The following is a 19,118-nucleotide window of genomic DNA, read 5'->3' as shown; positions in this document are numbered from 1 at the left end:
CTGTGTGGAATCACTCAGGTGCTTCAAGGTTTTTCAGTGGTGACAGGCCCATGTGTTGGCTCTAGAGAAGCCCTGTCAGTGACACATTTCTACAGGCTGTACTTTCCTCATGAGCAGGACAGTGAGGCTCCAAGCCATTCAGAGGCACTTACCACAACTACTCACCTCTAGCCTCAGCAACACTCAGAACCCACATGCAGTAAAAACAAAACTAAAATGCTTTTCCTTGAGGTCCACAGGAGAACCACAAATCCATGTTTCCTTCGCATGGCACTGCACACTCAGCAAAACCAGTGAATTTCCAAATGCCTGACATCCCGGGGTTCACTTTTGCACTGACACAATCCCACAAGACAGAAAAACATTTCATGGAGGTCCTATTCCTTTCTTCCCCCAGATACCCATGTTTTTACATTAGACAGAAGCAGCATAAGCTTGTTTGTTTGCAGAAATGGTGTTCAGGATTAACGGCAAGCCATTGTTTTAAATCAACATAGATAACATAAAATTGAGTAAGATGTGAAACCAATTTTTTAAACGTACTATAAAGGAATGCTTTGTATGAAGTTCTTGATAACAAAAACATTGCCTTTGATAATCGAATTCCAGCTTCACCATCACACTGAAAAATAACCTGTAGGGGAGATGACATTTGCAAAGTTTTGTTCTTACCCTAATAAAGGCTGGCTATTTTAAGAGAAAGAACAAAAAAAGTGAAAGTTCTGGCTATTCTGCGCATCAAATTCTCAAGTAACTTGCAGAACCATATTCCACATGCTCCAAACAAAGAAGAATGTTCCCAAATAAAATAATTTCGATAATCTCTTATCTAAAACGCCCAAAAGTTGGTAACAGCATAATTTCATCATTATCTCTCAATTTAGTTCAAAGCTAGTATGTTTCCAGAGCTCAAGCTGAGAAAATTCAGCACAAAAACCTCTAAGGACTACTTTGGGCTCATGTTTAAAAGTGTTATAGTAAGAAAGAAAAATACAGTTTTTGAAATCTACATTCCTTATTTCCTTTTATTACACCTTGATTGCCAACAAATTCAATATAATCTTGTTCTCCACTTAAACCCAACCTCAGGATTAATTTGCGGATTAATCCAATTCTAATGTGCCAAATAAGAATTCTGGTCAGCCCTTGCTGAACCAGGTATCAAATTATTCAACTGACCCATGCAGATTATCCCAAGCCCAACATGCCATAGTAATTCAGAGACATGGCAAATATCTCAAATAACTGGGAAACAGTTATTTGAGACATCTGAATACAAAAGTTGTCACACATCTTTGGGGAGAGACACACTGTAGTGGTGTACATATTTCAAGTGTTTACTAAAGTGTAATTTCTTTTGAAATACATAACAAAAGTGAACTAATTGTTTTCATGATATAATTTCCCTTCTTCCACGAGATAAATTATGGAATTTGTAGTCATGTCAAGGAAGCCTGATGCAGACTACTGAACTCCACAAAAACTTCAGCAATCACACTGCATTAGACATCAATACCAAAATTAAATAATCTGATAGACTGAAGATTTAAATAAGCCGTAGAGACACAAAACCCTCAGTTAGCAAAGGGTAGACTTTTTGCAAAAGAAGCTTATTTTTGCCATGAAATTACCCTAGTATAACAGGTTCAACAAATAAGAACTTCCAATCAGCTAGTAAAATTCCTGATATGTGTCTATATCCTATAGCAAGAGAAAATGGTAAACACTTTACTCAAGGGTCAAAGAACTAACATCAGTCTAGCTCAGGATATCTTTTTGATGAATGTGAAACAGCTGGAATAAACATATCAAGGGTAAGAATTGTGAACCCGTGGTAGACCCAGCTGCTGCAAAAATAAACCCGGGGGGAAAAAGCCGAAGATTTAAAAAAACGACGATATAAACCCCTCCTACATCATAGAATCCCATTGTTTCTGCTTCTTTTTAGAATACAGGACTCTCTAAAACACTGGTCAAAACTGAATGTAAAGATTAATTTGTTAGAAGCAAACCAAGTTTCTAAAATGTTAAAAAAAAATAAAAATCAAAGAATGGTTGTTTCTATTTAATCAGGAATAGTTTTATATTTAGCGACCTTTTGTACCTGCTGTGAGAAAGTTACTTGAAAAACAAATGGAGACTCATAGTAATCCTGTTAATACTTTATTAGTGTAATTTTTTAGCTTTCTATTGGACAGAACATAAATGCAAACTCCAAAAAAAATTCAGAGTCCTCTGCCATTCAGTAGAAGTGACCATGGCAGCACGTTTCATGTTCATTCTTTGTTACAGAAACGAGAGGAGGGGGAAGGGAGGGGAAAAGCATCAATAGAACAATTAGGCACACAGCTGACACTTACTGTACAATGATATGCACAAGTAATTTATAACAGCTCTATGAGCTTATGAGATGTGTTCTTCAGATTCTTCCCTTGTAATATATGAGCTTTGCTCAGGAGAGCAAGGATCATTGAGAACAAAGGAATTAACAAAGGAGTAACAAGTAAGACTTTTAAAACAAGTCCTTAAATAAAGTAATGGAACAACAGAATGCAGAATTGTTCAGCTGAGAAGACATTTTTAACTTAGACTTCAGAACATTAAAAATTCATTTATTTTACAGCCATTCAAATACACATGCATTAAATTAAAATATTGCACAAAATTAAAATTTAGATTGTGGAATTTATATAGTTTCATTTTGGTACACATTCTGGTAGCACTTAAAATTTACTGTTTAGTTCTAGCAAACACCAGCAGCACAAGCTTGAGGATGAACCAAATGAAAAATTCAATTGCTCGTTTTCGCTTAAAAATAATTAAGGCTAAAACAAGTGCATTTGTTGACAGTGGCACAATTTTCAGCGGCCAGTCACAGCACCTAAAGGCCAGAAGATACACCCAGACACTTAAGTGCTGTATATTAACATTCAGTTTTGGAGACTTCCTTGGATAATAGGCTGCATGGGTTCACAGGGTGGGTACTTCAAACTGTCGAAAGGAAAACCTTTTAAATAAAGATACATAGAAACTCACTTTAATTAAAAGTACTCATTTCTGATGGTTCTTGCCAGCCAACAGGCATCACTGAATTAGGAAGCCACATTCTGTAATTAAATACAGAAGACAAAACTTCAATATATATATATACATATGCACACATGCGTATATAAATGTGTGTATAGGTATATGTAATAAATTCATTAAGTAAAACTACTAAGAAGCACAGTGTATAATGTTCAGTTCACATTCCTAGAAATATTATTTTTGTACAGAAATGTACCAGATAACTAAAAAAAAAAAAAAAAAAAAAAAGCCAAATTTGTATATTATCACTATTCTCTTGAAATTTTTCATGGTACCTACAGATAGTTAAAAGGTTCCACAGATTTGACAAAACAGTATTTGAACTTCCCACTTTAATACTGCTTAACGAATTCAGTGACTTAAAAGACATAAATTAGATTTGATAGGATTAATGAGATATTTACTGTATCACCAAGAACAACTGCTGAATGATATTTCATCAGTCAGATATCAGTTATGCTTGAGCATTCTGACATCAGAGGAAGATACAGGCATGTAAACAATAGGAGCTGGCTATGTTGATTATTTCACACAGAACTCAAAAAATTTTGTTAAATTCAAAAGCATTTAACCGTCACACTTCTACAGAACCTGCAGAGAGGAAGGGTGAGGGGTTCTTCTATATTTACTAAGTTGTCTTCCTAGGGATTACAAAAGAGAGGGATTTAATTTACAGCATTTAGTTCTGCAATAAAGAAAAAAACAAGTGCACTTGAGCCCATGCATACTGTATGAGAATGTTAACAGTACAATATGATCATCATTAAGTAGTATGATAAAAGGCTACATTTCATTAATAGAGTCCATGAGAAAAATTATCTATATAGAGGTGTCAGTCAATTTAACAAGGTCCTTTGAGAGCCTTCTATCTTGTCTCAGAACGCTTTCATCAAAGGTCTATGTTTCTCTCTTGCATAAAAGGACCATTTGTTCTCATTAAGACACAAATTACAACAAGGATCCTTGGAAACCTTGATCCATAACTGTATTTTACCCTGTGCTTAGTGTTCAGAAAAAAAAGGGACTCTAAAAGATTACCTTCTACTCACTCAAGATAGTAGAGCTCAAACAGTCAGGGACTATGAAAAAGAAAACACAAACTGAGATATGCTGTGGCCAAACAGGATTATTCAGATGTTACTGCATTTTTAATCAGACAGAACTTCTTCAATGAAACTAAACAGATGGATGTGGGGCCTTGATGTCAAATTTTTATTAAAATTTTACACTATGCAAAAAAATAAAAAAATTATTTAAAAAAATATTGTCGTTTTATTTCCTTTTTATTTTCATATATACACTGAGATGCATTCAGAAATTTCCAAGTGTTTGCATATGACTAATGAAATCTTTTACCTGTGAGGAACCAAGTAATTCTAACGTTTTTCCATATGAGGCTTACACACTAAAAGGTAAGGAATCTTTCAATTAAGTAGGACATAGTTCTTTCACATCCCAAAAAAGCTTCAGATTTTAGTGGGGAGGTGTGTGTAAACTGTGTCTTAGTGCAACTTCCTCATCTTGCAACTCAATATCTATCCTCTTTGAAACACATATCCCTTTCCTTCTACAACAATCAATTTGACTTATGTTCCAATTGACCAACTGAACATAAATTTGATGCTCCTTCTCCACTGAAGTTACATGCAAAATGTATGTCAGGTGCTATAAGAGCAGCATACAGCCCTTAAAGCTACAGAATAACCAGAATAAAGGGTTTGTTTCTACTGCACCTCTGCTTTTACTAAAACCTCCATTAGATATAAGGTTAGTTTAATTTTCAAAATATGAAAGGTGATGCAAATGTGGCCTAAAAGCCACCTTACCTCCACTTTTATTCAATACATGTACTTTTATGATGGGGCTATAGCTATTTCTCCCTGCTCCTATGAACCTGCTATTGCACAGACTGCTTTTCTGGTTAACTCAGCCTTTACAGGAATGTTGAAATAGCCCTACAGTGCCTCAACACTTGTAACGTTGAACAATTCCACCTGACTCACACACATTGCACTATCTCCCAGTGGCAAAACTCCCTTTTCTTCAATTGTACCACCATAGTTGTGCTTTACTTGAACAGTCTGGCACTTTTCATTGCTGGCAAAACATTGACTCAGGAACGGAAGGGATCAGCATTCTGATATACTGGGCCAGTTTTCTTCTCAATGTTGCATGAAGACGCACCAAATCATTTAAGACACACAAACCATTCTGGTAGTGGTTGAATTACAAGTGAAGATGAGAAGATCCACAGGTCTTACAGATGCATTAATAATCTAATATGTGACACTAGAAGACTGGTGCAGAAATGACAGCATGTGAGTTTGAAGCCCCAGAGAATCTGCCCAAGTAATTAATCCTGGGCAAACAAACACCAGCTTAATGGATTTGAAGTGTCACCTTTTCTGTAAGGAAGGCGCTTGAGTAGAGTGTAGTCTCTGCTTATATCTCTGCATTTGCTTTGACCTTGAATGCAGTTTGTGGAACAGCTCAGGGAACTTATTTTGTGGAAATAAGGTTTCTAGGAATCTCTCCAGAAACACATACACCATTCTCTTATTCAGCTGACTATGCTGGAACATTTCAAAGACCCGAAGAATGCCTTTCCGCGTAGTCTCAGCGCCTATGATGTGCTTCAGTTCATCTACAAAAACAAGTCACACAGAAGTTTAAGCTAAATTCTACTTCCATGTTAACAAACTTAAACTGAATATGAAGTCTTTCAAATTATGTAGCCTGAAATTTGAGGTAACAGTGCCTCTACACAACATGACCAAACTAAAAGTTCTCTTACAGATGAGATTGTTTCTAAAAATCACTTCACTCTTACTCTATTAAGGTGCAAACCATGTTTGCAAGAAATTGTACTGTTTTGGAATATATCTATTTCAGGCACTATTTAAATCCTCTAGAAACTTAATACTGGGTTGGCTCTAAGAGAATTACTGACATTACACGTGAAAATGTCCAATACTTTAATAATTAGAAACCTTTTTATTTAAATACAGTTCATATATCAACATTTCTTCTCAGTACTTAAAAAAATCAACAAGAATACAGACATTAATTTCACTAATAATATATAGTATGGACTATTAGGCTTTAATCCCAGACTCACCTGGCATTACCTCCAGCAATTTGGTTTTCCCTGCCACTCTTGTTCTCATTCTAATAGCTTTGTCCCTTCGTGGAACAGTTTCTGCTAAAATGCCGTTAGGCCAAAAAGCATCTCTGTAAGAAAAGCAAATCTGTCAAAATACATTAACATTTTTTATCAAGTGAAAAGCTCTTTTAAATCTCTCAAGACTATCTCATAAAATAAGTACAAGAAAGTAATTTGCACACAACCTAACACAAGCTCAAATATCAGAGGTAAAAAAAGAGAAGAATGATGAAGAAGATGAAGAAATCAAAAGTAAGTAGTACAATGCAGTCAACCTATCAGTAGCTACCATATTTTTTTTTAGTACAGGAACCAGAAGAAATGAAATTTTAATAAAATAATGCAAATCAAAACCATTCAAATACCACATAATTCTTACATAAAATAGACCTAAGCCTTGCTTTTACCAGGCTTTCCTGCTACCGAGACTCCAGATCTATTAATTGCTTCATTAGAATTTTGACACTAGCAGTTAGCCTTTCAGTAAGATAAAGCTGAGAAGAAATAGTTTCAATGTAGTAGAAAGTCCAATGCAAAAGACATCCTTCTAATAATATTTTGCCTCGGTGAAAGACAATTTTTTTCTGAATAAAAAGCACACATTCTTACAGTTTAATCAAAGAATAAAAGTACACTTGCCAAGTAAAACCCTTTGGGGAATATATTACCCTACTTTGACTTTCACCCCAACAAAAAAACCCCCAAACTATAAGGAAAGAAAAAAGGTGTGCAACACTTTCTCAACACCAATGTAGAAGCCATTAAAACTTTTAGGAAATTGATAGTTTCAAATTCAGACTTCAGTGCCATTGTATCTGTCCGAAGTGAAACAATCTCAGAACCAGGGCTATTTTAGCACCAATTGTTTGCCTTTAAAAGCGAGGCATGTACATGCCTTCATCAAGGCAAACAAGACACTACATCACCAAAGTGGTAAATGATGAAATTTCTAATTTACCTGTACTCTAGCTCTTCTAGACTGGTTAACAAAGAAGTTTTTAAGGTAGAGTAGAAAACTTTAAAATATGCTTTGCTACGTGACAACTGCTTTCTCTCACTTAACATGTGTAAAAAGCAGTATATAATCCAATTGTATTCTGGAGAATAATAATTTCCTTATGTAAGGAGAATAGGAGGACACAGATATGAGACACCAATTGGTGAGTGCTTCGTATTTAACATCTGTGATAAAAGACATACCTGAAGCGTTTCACTGCATCTGCTACTTGCTCAGGAGATGTCATCCAGTCAACATGATCAACTATTTTTCTAAAATCAAAGCAACAAGTATCTTGTTTAATTTTTAAAGCAGAAAACCCATAAGTGAAGCATTTTAAAGCGCATTCTAGGGCCAACAAAGTATAACTTCAACTTTCTCCAACTCTGTAAGTAGGTTCTATAATATTGCATAATAGGAAGGCAAACACTGATTCTCAAGATAGAAATCTAAGCTCACTGATCACCCCCAAAAGCGAAAGCTTTTTTCTTTTTAGGTAAATGGATGATAATGAAGTTGGCTGCAAAGCTGCTGTTGCATCTCCAATCAGCATTAGATAACTGGTTGGTTTGTAGAGCACTCCTCTTCATGCAGCACCCTTAAGTTCTGCTTCTGTAAGCTCAGGACCTGCTCAGAATCTCAAAATACTTGCTGCAATATGTACAGTTACTTCACAGTCCTTAACAGGAGATACAGACTGATCATTCATCATTCAGCTCTATATCCAAATCTATATCCAAATCTAGGATCCTGTTTTAGGATGATACATACATCTGCGTATCAGCACAATCCCAGGACTGTTTCCCTAAACACAATTTGAATTTAGTTTTCTAAGAAACAGAAAAAGACAATTTTTTTCTGCAGAATGCCATTAAATCCCAAGAACTTGCCAGGACAAGGTATGACTGCTGACCAGAGGAAGCCATGAGTACCTGAAATGGCTCTAAATGCAGAAGCAAACTATTACTACACTACAGCCATCTCTGCAATAAGGAAGCAGCAGCCTGTGCACAAACTCTGATGCTTATACTATAATCTGGAAACAGCAAAAAGTATTCAGAGTTGTTCAACAGACCAGCATATTCTTGGAAGTACAGTTCTCAAGACAGTTTTCAACTGGCCATAAGGAATTGAGAAAAACCCAGTTCTACTTTATCACATGGTCACATCATTACTGCTACCACAAGTCTATATGTGATGATGAAAACATCGCAAATATAATTGTGAAGAGTAAAAAACAAATGATACAGTGAGGAATGTCCTGAAAAAAGGTATTGGGAAGCTACTTGTCACCATCTAGAAATTTAGTTTTTGATTCATGGCACTAAATTGAAAGTAACAATGCAGTTCTGAACCTGTATCTAGAATTTATTGTTGGTTCTTATATTTGCTCACATTTCAAAAACAAATTATTAGAAGGTAAGCCTGGAAACTATATATGTCTAAGCTGAGGGTAAGAAACATTACTTAATTAAGGAATACTAACTGGCTTTCCATTTGTGTGTATAAGTGTACATATGAATTACAAAGAACAAGGAGCAGCCAAAACAGATCCCATGAGTCCTTTTCCTTTCCCACCTCCATCTTTAAAATGTGAGAGCAAAAACTTAACACAGCAACTCAGTATAGTTCACCTGATTTGAAAGTACCAGTGTATCATTTGTGGCATCAAAGAGATGTAAGCAGAAATAGTGCAAAAAGCAATAATAAAAAAAGATATAGTGGTAAAACAGGGCAAAAAGCATAAATATTAAGTTACATTAACAGAAATGTGAACTCTTATATGTGAAAGCTCTTTTTTAAGTCCTCTGGCATGTAAGAGTTACTGGTATTTTTCTTTCAGTAACGTTTTGTGTTTATCTCCATTTTACACTACATTTGCACTCAGTTTATTGATGTTCTTCTAAGAGGAATGCATGCAGATTTAAACCACATTAATTTAGTAATACCAAGAAGGATGTATTGACAGAGACTATAAAGTGTCATTCATGTGATTTCTCTATATAAGAAAAACAGTACCTATTAATTGTGTCACCATATGTTGCTCTAATAAGTTGCTGAAGCAGATTTTTAATATTTCTTCTTAACCATTGATTTCTCTCCTTTAAATCAAAGACTTCATCCATAAGTAGGAGCATTACCCTCAGCGGAATATTGTCATCCACCTGACCACCAAGTAAAAGAATAAACAGTAAACTTCTATTTTAGTTCAAGAAAGCTACACTTTTATAAGCCACTTTATGTGTCTTCAGTATAAGCACAACAATGACAAACACTTCACTCTGTATTTTACTGTAATATGAAATCTTCCCTAAGTCTTCTGTAACATGATTAGTAGCAAAGAAGGACTGAAAATTAAATATAAAACCAGATACACTGAATTTTTAAGGCAAGTCAAGAAGTAGCAGCTATTTCAAAAGTCAACAGTTATTACAGAAGTTGAATAAAATTAATACATGTAAATATGTCATAAAGAGAGACCTCATCCCTGACCTCTTCCCAGGTTGCTGTACTTCCAACTACCTTACACGAAAGCTCAGGAAGGAGCTTTTCTTGGGCACCATTTTCTTATGGATGCTAAAACAAGTGACATTTCACTGCAATGAACTGCTTTTTATTTAGACATCACTGTAGCCTGCATAACTATCCAGTGCTTTTATGCTTGAAGATTATGAAAAGGATCATAATTTTACTTTTTTAGAAGATAATGTTACACAGATTGGCCAACAAAAAACATGCTGGAGGAAGTGGAGTAGAAAACCAAAAAAAGGAAACCCCACCCATAAAACAGAAACAGTTACATGCACTCTTCACAGTTATTCCAGTGTTATGCAAACCATTTCAGTGCTAGCAAAAATGTTATTTTTAAAAGGAAGTGTGCAAATTTCTTTTTAAAAAGCTTAGAATTGTTTTGAAGTGTCTCGTATAGTGTCAGAAAACAATAAAAGTGTAGCTCAATGAAGAATAAGTAACTCATTTGTTTGGTTTTTAGGGGTGTCAACTTTGAAAGGACAAATGTCAGACTCACGTTGTCATCAATTGGTGCTGCAACACGGCAATGGTCAGGATCTGAATAGGTTTTCTGCATCAGAGGCGGCACCTGCAATAGAAAAGGCTGTGTTAATTGCAGAAAAAATACTTTAGAGTATGAACAAATCAGAAAAAATATATCATAAAAAGTTTGGTTATGAAAATCTAAAACAACAACCTTTGGTCAAAAGTAACTGCAAATTAATGCAGATAAATACGCAGTAGCCCTTTCAACTTCCAAACCCAAAAACCAAGCCCATATACATTTTTTTTTAGCGACCAAAATTAGAAACACGTTTAAGACAATCCACATGTAATTTATCAAGTGCCTAATTCTTCAACTGAGAAACACCTAAAAACTCTTGTGGGACTGGTATTTGTTTTGGTATTTCTTCCTGATCTTAAGTTCTGCCTAGTCACAGGCTTCCCAGTGACTACAACTGCAATATATTGATAGTCACACACCAGGGAACTTACTAGCAATGAGAAAGTCCAGAGACACTCATTTTACCATGCAAGTAATTAAAAGACCTCATATATCCCCCCAGGCCCCAATTTATTATTCCCTTTTGTGATTTAACAGTTAATTCACCCATCTCAGTTGCTGTTCTACATCTGTCATATATAACTGCTTTGGCAGCACAAAATGGAACAACCCCTGACCACAGACCTTACAGCTACACACAGAAAGAGGAAGACCAGAGAAACAAAGGGAAGATCAACATGTTCTGAACATAACTATTTTCATAGGACTCCCAGCTTATATGTCATGCTATCATTCCCCATCTCTAAAGTATTATATTTTATGAATGTAAGAGATGAGGGAAGATGGTAGGAAATACAGGGAAAAAAAAAAAATTAAACCAGAATTCAGCCAGGAACAAGCAGAAAAGAGGCTTGTTTCAAGAGAGTTTCAAAATATATGTTTTGGGGTTTTTCTTTCCTAACAAAAACAGCAGATACAGGAAATTAGCTGATTAAGAATGGTTGGTTAAAATATAAGAAAAGCCATGAATCTCATGTTGTTCTCAAGTTACTTCACTGAATTAAGTGAAGGAGAACTGTAACAGTCTGCAGATGCCATCTTAAAACACATTACTTAATAGCAAACACCTCCATTTTTGTAATAAAACGCCTGCTGAACTTTATTAAAAAGGTGCAGGTACAAAAATGATTGGTCTTCTGTTTAATGACATGACTCTTCTATAGAACATTAGTTTAAGTGAGTCAATAGTGACTCTTCTGTTAATTTACTAGTATGTATTAACCACCAGTATTTTCTTACCTTGAAAAATGATTGCTTTATGTCTTGTCCCAATCTCTCTGACATTTTACCCATGTTGTCTGACATTTTAGTCATTCCCTCTGCCAGGCTGTCAGGGATAGACTTGACTGCATTGGATACATTTCTCATAGAGTTACGCAGTGGATTTACAAACGTGTCCATCTGAAGGGGAAGATGTTTAACCAGAATTGTATAATCTATGAGGACACCAGCATATTAATACACTATGAGAAGTATGGCACTGTTCCAGAGAAAAATAATATAAAAGAATAACTAAAATTACTTAACTTCATTACAGAATGCAAAATACAGTTTTAATTTTATTTCTATTTATATTTCTCATTTGTTACAGCCCTACTGCAGCTATTTACATCTTTCAACAGATGTTTTCCTGAGTCATTTTCATTTCCAATCTCTTGGCTTTTCTTAGCTTAAATTTATTTTCCTTTTCTTCTCCATTCAATACCATTTCTCCCTTCCAAGCTTTCTACTTCCAGATGTTTCAATTCTGCTTTCAACTCTTCATCGTTTCGACATGCCTCTTCTAAACAGCACTGGAATAGTATGTATCATGGCAGGAATAATTAAAGACAAAGTAGCTCCACAGAAACTGTTACAATTTTTCTGTCAGTGTATACTTTAAATTCAGTCCAAACAGAGGCACAAATACCAGTGTGATGCCCTTTGAAAAGTTACGCTTATAAAGAATCTTCTAAGCTGGAAAACACATCTTAGTCATTATATAAACCTTGATAAATATTTAACTATTTCACTGTTAATTATTTAAGGAGAATAGGCAGGACAGTAATTTAAGGTGACAATAGAGCTGCAGATGCTCTTTATATCTAAGTCTCTAAAACTTTAGAAATCGCTACTTTTGCAAAGCAGATGCTCACACAAACTGGTCAACTGAACAAAGAACCACTTGTCTGAAGACAGTTCTGGCAGCTTAAAAAAAAGGATGTAGAGCCCTGAGCTCTGAATTTGACCAATGACTCTGCATAGTTACACCTAAACACGTAACAGGTGCTTTTGAAGGGAAATACGTATCGTGTTTTTGAGCTGAAGAGTGGAAAGCATGGTAACAGCAGCAAATACAGAGTAAAGAACTGAAAAAAGAAATCAGAAAGAATAAGACCATAAAAAAAAACCCAAAAAACCACAGATGTCTAACAGAAAGCGACTTGGAACAAACACACTTCTAGAGTAACAGTCTCAGTGCAATTCACTGTGTCCAATTTCAAAATTTAATTTCCTTGTCTTACAAACAGATTTACCTATTATGGTTATTAGAATGGTTATTTGGCTCTGTATGTCCTGAGATAATTTGCCATTGAAAGTTTTAAAAGCAACTCACTTGCAAGTTTGATTTCAAAGAGCTACATAGCTCTTTAATATCAGTTCAACACATCTGTTTAATGTAACCATTGCATGAATGAATTCTCTAAAGTTCCCTTGACTGTACAAAACATTCTTACCTTCCGTGCAAAATCACCTTTCCCTTTGCTGTAGGCTTTATTCTCCAGGAAGTCATACACATAATGGGCTAAAGCTGGAGAAGCTTTCATCATTTCAGGATTTAACAAGAGCTGAGTAAAATAGATTGTTAAAGTTATTTTAATATATAATGAACAAGACACAATTAAAGACATCACATCTAGCAATGCATTTTTTCATTCCCAAATTTTATTCCAACATTACACTAATCTCAAGACAGAAACAATGGGCTTTTTAGTAATTAGCATAATTTTAACCACTATGGTAATTATAGCATCTCACAGAAAAATATACACCTTTATCATCAAACTGTCATTACACAGTGTTTTACTCATCTTCATTATTTACTGTTAACATGTTCATTGACTTGGTCAATATATTTTAGTGCTAAATGACCAGAAAGTCCCTATGAAGAAAGACAACTGAATTTTTTTGTTTGGGCTGATACAGGCCTTATCTGAACAGAGGAATTGTGTGGTTAGCTACTCTGCTAGAGTGGGTGCCATGGAAATCCTTACGCAGCAGCACAAGAGAAAGTGACCACAAACATGTCAGCAGGAGAAGGTCAAAGGCCTGAAGCTCAAAACCAAGATACCTGGAACCTCATCAGCTTAGAAAAGCTGTGACAGAACTGGCTGAGAATAAACCAAAGCACCAAAGAAAATGCAAACTTATGAGATAGTATCAAGTTTTTATGGTCTATTATTTATCTCCAACTACAACACAGCTTTTTTTTTTTAAACAAAAAGAAAAAACCACAAAAGCAAGCTACCTCTGAAAAAATAATTCCAAGCACAGAGCTAAAATAAAACAGTAACAGCTTACCTGTAAATAAGCATTTAAATCTTTTTTCCTCTTTTCCAAAAATTCTCTGTCCATATTGTTAAATGTTTTTTTGCCAGGAAGTTTTAGTATATTTGCAAGGTTTTCAAACTAGGAAAAAAGAGAAGATTTTTTGTTCTGTTTTCAAGAGTTTCAAGTCTTCATATAAGGACATTCTATTCACCTATTCTTGTATAACATCTAACACCTGACAAAAATAATTCTGCATCATGCCTGGAACTCAGAATCCTCAGAGAAGCCAAAGTGAGAGCTGTCAAGAAAAAATGCATGAGAATTCCCAGGACACTATCAAGGGTAAAATTTAATTTCTTGTGAAATTCTCTTTTGAAATACAAACCAATAGTGTAAAAGGCCTAGGCTCAAAATTTATCATTACTATTTGGAATGAAGTTACTAGGATTATGAGACTATATAAAGAGTAAAGATTTTCAAGAGAACATGTAAATCTTTCTAAAATCTCTTTCCTTTCCTATCCTGATCAAGCATATTAAGGAAATAATTAGATGGCAGGACCCAGTTTATACATACGTTAACACAACATGCTCTATATGTCATGAGACCTGTGCCCTTTCTCTGCGTAATGACAGTGATTGGCACTGGTTGACATGTATTCTGATCTAGTTTTGCAGGAAGAATGGCAGTGCCAGGGAAGCAGAAGGAAAAGAAGAGGCCTTAAGACTTAATAAGGCTGAATATATTTGGTAAAATGCACAAAAAACCAAAAAAACAACAAGAAAAAAACTTGAAGAATCAGGACTATTCCCATACAGAATCCAGACTTCCTGTAAATAACATCCTTAAGGTGGTAAAGAGAAAAACATAAAGTATTCTAGGCTTTAAGAAACAATCTGGAAACAGGTTGCATCCTTTTCCTTTATAAAAGACCACAACATCACAAATTTAGAGATATGGATTCCATTCAGTCCCTGCAAGATCTCTTTTTGCATCATTAAACTTTGGAAGGCCACAAAGCTCATATATAATTTATGGTCTGTAGGAAGCACCAAAGAATAGCTCTTTACAACTTTACAAATCCCACTCCCTTGCAAGTAGGTCATATGGGAAAATAACTGAACTGAAGATGGTCTAGTTTTCATTTGGACTCTCCTATCTAAGCAGAAGCAAAGTAAGCCACTAACAGCCTCGATTTTAAATATAGGTATCTGCTTCAAATGGTATTCATTACATGACTGACTAAAGGAACTGGTGTGAATCTATTCAGTGCTCTAAGGAAAAAAAATTCAAATATTTGAACTGCTAACTTCAATTCCATTTTGGATCAACTATTTTCTCTGAAAAACAATCCCTGCCCTTCTTATTAATTTTAAATCAATGATTCTAACTTTTACCCTTAACATGTCAATAAAAATGTCTCAGACAAGCATACAAGACAGTAAGATTGTCAAGACAAAGCAAAACTGTTGGGAGCATCTGAGATGCCACAGGGAATCACAGAAATCTGTTTGCTTTTTGCAATCTTAGTGCTCTAGGGTAACATTTCTAGTCTCTGCAAATTCAATCAGACTTAGCAACCAGAAATGCTGAGCTTTCATATTTTGAACATCTTTGCTTTTGCCATTTATTTCTACTCATTTAGAGTTATGTTAATTTTAAAGGATTGTTCCATATCAGCAGAATGTTAATTCACTCTAAGATCCAGGATTCTTCAAAACACTGAATTAATTTTAAAAAATCAATTTGAAGGAGTATAAAAATTGGTATTTCGAATTTATTGACAGCACACTAAGATCATAAGAAATTCAAAGGAAAGTCGGACTTCATTTGTAAGTAATCCTAATATTCAAGACGTTTGCTTTTTTAATAAAAGCCTTTTCAATTTTTATTACTGCTGTAACTTTAAAATGCTAACTTACCTGCACAGAATTTGTTCTCTATGACTCTCACTTAATAACAGAGTAAAGGGATATAAACTGACACTTCTGACTAGTTCAAAGGTTATGCAGTCAAATCTGACTTCTCCAAAGGCTTGGTTTAAAAGCACCATGTTTTCCTCATTTTTTCATGTCAGTAGATTCTATTTTATACCAGCTGGTGAATTACAGCTCTCTATTTCTTCCTTCATTTTAGGAGGGTTAAGAGTCTGAGAAATCAAGTACAGCAGTAAAAGGCAGATTACTAGTAGTACAGTGAAGTGCTACCAGTTCTCCCTTTTGGGACCCCACCAATTCTTAACATTCACTTAAAACCTAAATACCTATTTCCCAACCTCAGCTTTTATTTCTTAATCTCTGTGACAAATATAACTAAATCTCTCCGAGACCAACAGCACTTCCATACAAAGATTTAAAGTAAAATTAAGCCATATGGGAAGAGGGGGAGACTTTCTAAGTTCCATTTCTTTTTTATAGAGAAATCATACAGTCATTGGTTATTAAGCTATAGAAATGTGCACCTATAAAGATTTTCATGAGATTGGTTACCTGCTCAGTGATCCTCATGTGAAAGTCATGGAAGTCACTGTAACGCCGGTATGTCTTCCACATCTCCTCACTGTTTGCGTTTCGCCGGTGGACGGTGATGGCATACAGGGCATAGGTCTTGCCGTGGTCATTACACACTCCTGCCACAGCATATGGGTCAGAGTCAGCATAGACTAGTAGTTTTAAAAACAAAAATAAAAAAGGAACAAACAAAAGAAGGAAGACGAAAGGACACAAATGTGAAGTGAAGAAATGTCTGGAATGACAGACTTGAAAGACAAAAATGGGCATGCAAGCAGAAGACTAAACTATCCCTTTAACTTAAACATGGTATGATACCATCCAAAACTTACTACATAAACTTACATAGAGATTAAGCAGCTTTTAAAGTTAGACAGATTTCAATGACATGCAAAACATAAACAAACAGAAAAATTTTCAACTTTTAAATAGCAAATAGATATTTTAACCTAAAGAATTCAAGTGAAAGAGAATTGTGAAACCAGAAGAAATTCCAGTCTGCAAAGTAGTCTAACCACATTGCAAAAGTCAGCTCATGAAAAAAGTCTATAAATACAAGAGAGTGATTGCAAGTTGCAAGCATCTAGTTTTGTTACTGGCATCAGTAGTTTGTTATTAACTCAGCAGTTTGTTATTACCTCTAAGATAAAAAACACTCCCCATGCTATTTTAGTCAACTATATATACAGACATGTGTACATATATATAATGCATTCGCTGTGTGTGCACACACATTGTTTGGAAAAGTCAATTCATACATGAAATGAACACAAACAGCTACATCAAGTAGAAGCAAACATCTTTTCGATCTCTGTTAAATATTTAAGTCTTCTTGGACATTCTTCCCTCACAGAATTTTCCCAGTACTGATTGTTTCAAAACCTTTCATTTTACTTAGAGAATAACCTAGAACCAATATTGTTTACACTGCACACCGTTCAAATTGGCAACATGCTGTATTTCTAAGTACTGAGCCAATATCCACTACCTACAGCTTTCCAGTGGCTAGATGGAAATATTATTAATCAAGGTCTCTGAATTTTTCTATGCACCCAAACTGAATAATATACAATTTTCCTGAGAAATCATCAATTCCATCCTCTGTAGTACTTTAAGTCTTGATTTCTCTGAATTATAATGCTTTTGTCTCAGCAGCCAGGGAGCACCTGTAGGATAGTGGCAGCTGCTGCCAATGCAAGAATTACACACTAGAAAGGTGAAGACTGGGCACAGAGCAACTCGTCTTTGCCGTTCCACCCTCTAAAAGAAGAATGTTGAGTGCTGAGCCCCCAGGCAAATGAGCAGGCAGTCAGGATGGTGCCAAAAGACTGGCCAGAGACTGGAGACAGGAACTTCCAGCCCCACAGATGCTGCACAAGCCCTGTTCTCCACACTCACATTGACCACTCGGCCCTGCAGCCACCAGACCACATCCCAGGGACACTGCTAAGTGGCATCTTCAGAACCACTTCAGGCAGAAAAAGAAATAAGTTGTCCTGTTGCCCCTTATGTCATAGCCTCTTAATTAGTATTTATTTTGCAACCCAAGACAGTGTGAATCCTGAAACACACAGAGATAATCCTGTCTGTAAATAACCCTCACGCACAGTAAAGGATAGTGACCTAGTGAGGAGAAGAACCTGCTCACAAATGCAGTTTAATCTTGCAATACAAACGTGTACAGATTTCTTGCTTCAACTGGAGCATTATGTATTCAGACTGGTAGTTATCAATACGTGCTGCCCTCAAGATTATAAAATTTACAATTTATGTGGTTCTAAGTTTTCCTTTTTTTCTTAGGTCAGAATGAAAAAACTTCTATGTTTAATTCAGAAAAAAAAAGTACCACATGTCATTTTAATAAAAAAGCAGAATTTGATTATTTCAACTAATTTTCCCCTTTCCCTGAGGACTGACTACCGTGACACTTGGACTGCACATTGCCCTCACAATGAGTTGGAATAGGTTTAATTAAAATGTAAAACAGCTGAATGCTTGCTGACAGCAGGTGTCCACTACATAAATGCACATATTTAAAAGCATATTGCATAGTAAAATCTACCAAAAAAAGTATCTGAAGACCGCTTCACAATTTAATTAACCAATGCAATCTCATTTAACTAGAGTATTTGCAAATAATAGCTGAGATTTTTTTTTTATTTACTCTCATGTAATAAAGAAAAATAATTTATTTCTATGCAAAGTTTTTAAAAGATAACCAAAAATGACACCATGATAAGGACAGAAGCCACTTCCTTAAACTAACCTAAATCAGTAAGGAAGCACAAAGAATAAGGGTAAAATATTATACTAAAACAATAAAACAGTAAAGAATTATAATTCTGTGACTAGAAAGAGAAATGGCATTCAGAATTTCTTTAAATAATTGCTAAAATAAATCCTACTCAATAGTAAGTTTAATGAATGACTCTCCAGAGGCAGAAGTAGTAATAAATAAGCAATAAAAATTAAACCCCTTTTTACGTACAGATACATTGTCTGTGACCTACACAACAAATACGGTAAAGATCTCCAAAAGAATTTAATGGAAAATATGAATTCAAATGTTCTGTGAGGCCAAAAAAATGTGACAATTAGGATTTCAAGGGTCCATAATACTTCAAAACTCAAAATGGTGGGAAAAAAGTAAGCAGATATCATAACAGATTCACTTACCAGTATCTGAGATGTATGCATGGAGCTGAACTGTCTCATCAGAAGGGACATTTGAAAGGTCATCTAAGGACTGCAGCA

At 35.2% G+C, this 19,118-nt stretch overlaps 1 protein-coding gene across 6 annotated transcripts in view; it reads right to left on the bottom strand.

Annotated features, from left to right (window-relative positions):
* Nucleotides 1-2,150: 2,150 nt before the first annotated feature.
* The window catches only part of SNX13 (sorting nexin 13), a 114,123-nt gene continuing 97,155 nt past the window's right edge, over nucleotides 2,151-19,118 (bottom strand). For 5 of the 6 annotated variants that reach the window (XM_086855093.1, XM_086855119.1, XM_086855113.1 and 2 more), the window contains 10 exons: nucleotides 19,041-19,110; nucleotides 16,344-16,483; nucleotides 13,885-13,992; nucleotides 13,041-13,151; nucleotides 11,563-11,724; nucleotides 10,276-10,347; nucleotides 9,267-9,412; nucleotides 7,451-7,519; nucleotides 6,206-6,318; nucleotides 2,151-5,731 (listed from right to left, as the gene is read on the bottom strand). In XM_086855093.1, the coding sequence (XP_086711219.1) occupies nucleotides 5,484-5,731; nucleotides 6,206-6,318; nucleotides 7,451-7,519; nucleotides 9,267-9,412; nucleotides 10,276-10,347; nucleotides 11,563-11,724; nucleotides 13,041-13,151; nucleotides 13,885-13,992; nucleotides 16,344-16,483; nucleotides 19,041-19,110 (1,239 nt within the window). In that variant the 3' untranslated portion in view covers nucleotides 2,151-5,483. Of the gene's footprint in view, nucleotides 5,732-6,205; nucleotides 6,319-7,450; nucleotides 7,520-9,266; nucleotides 9,413-10,275; nucleotides 10,348-11,562; nucleotides 11,725-13,040; nucleotides 13,152-13,884; nucleotides 13,993-16,343; nucleotides 16,517-19,040; nucleotides 19,111-19,118 lie in introns of all 6 variants that reach the window. The other variant, XM_086855127.1, reaches the window with a different exon arrangement.

The sequence above is a fragment of the Cyanistes caeruleus genome, chromosome 1 (genome assembly GCF_971803275.1).
Source record: "Cyanistes caeruleus chromosome 1, bCyaCae1.hap1.1, whole genome shotgun sequence".
Classification (NCBI taxonomy): domain Eukaryota; kingdom Metazoa; phylum Chordata; class Aves; order Passeriformes; family Paridae; genus Cyanistes; species Cyanistes caeruleus.
Note: the sequence above shows the minus strand (reverse complement) of the source record. Positions and strands in the feature narration are given on the sequence as shown.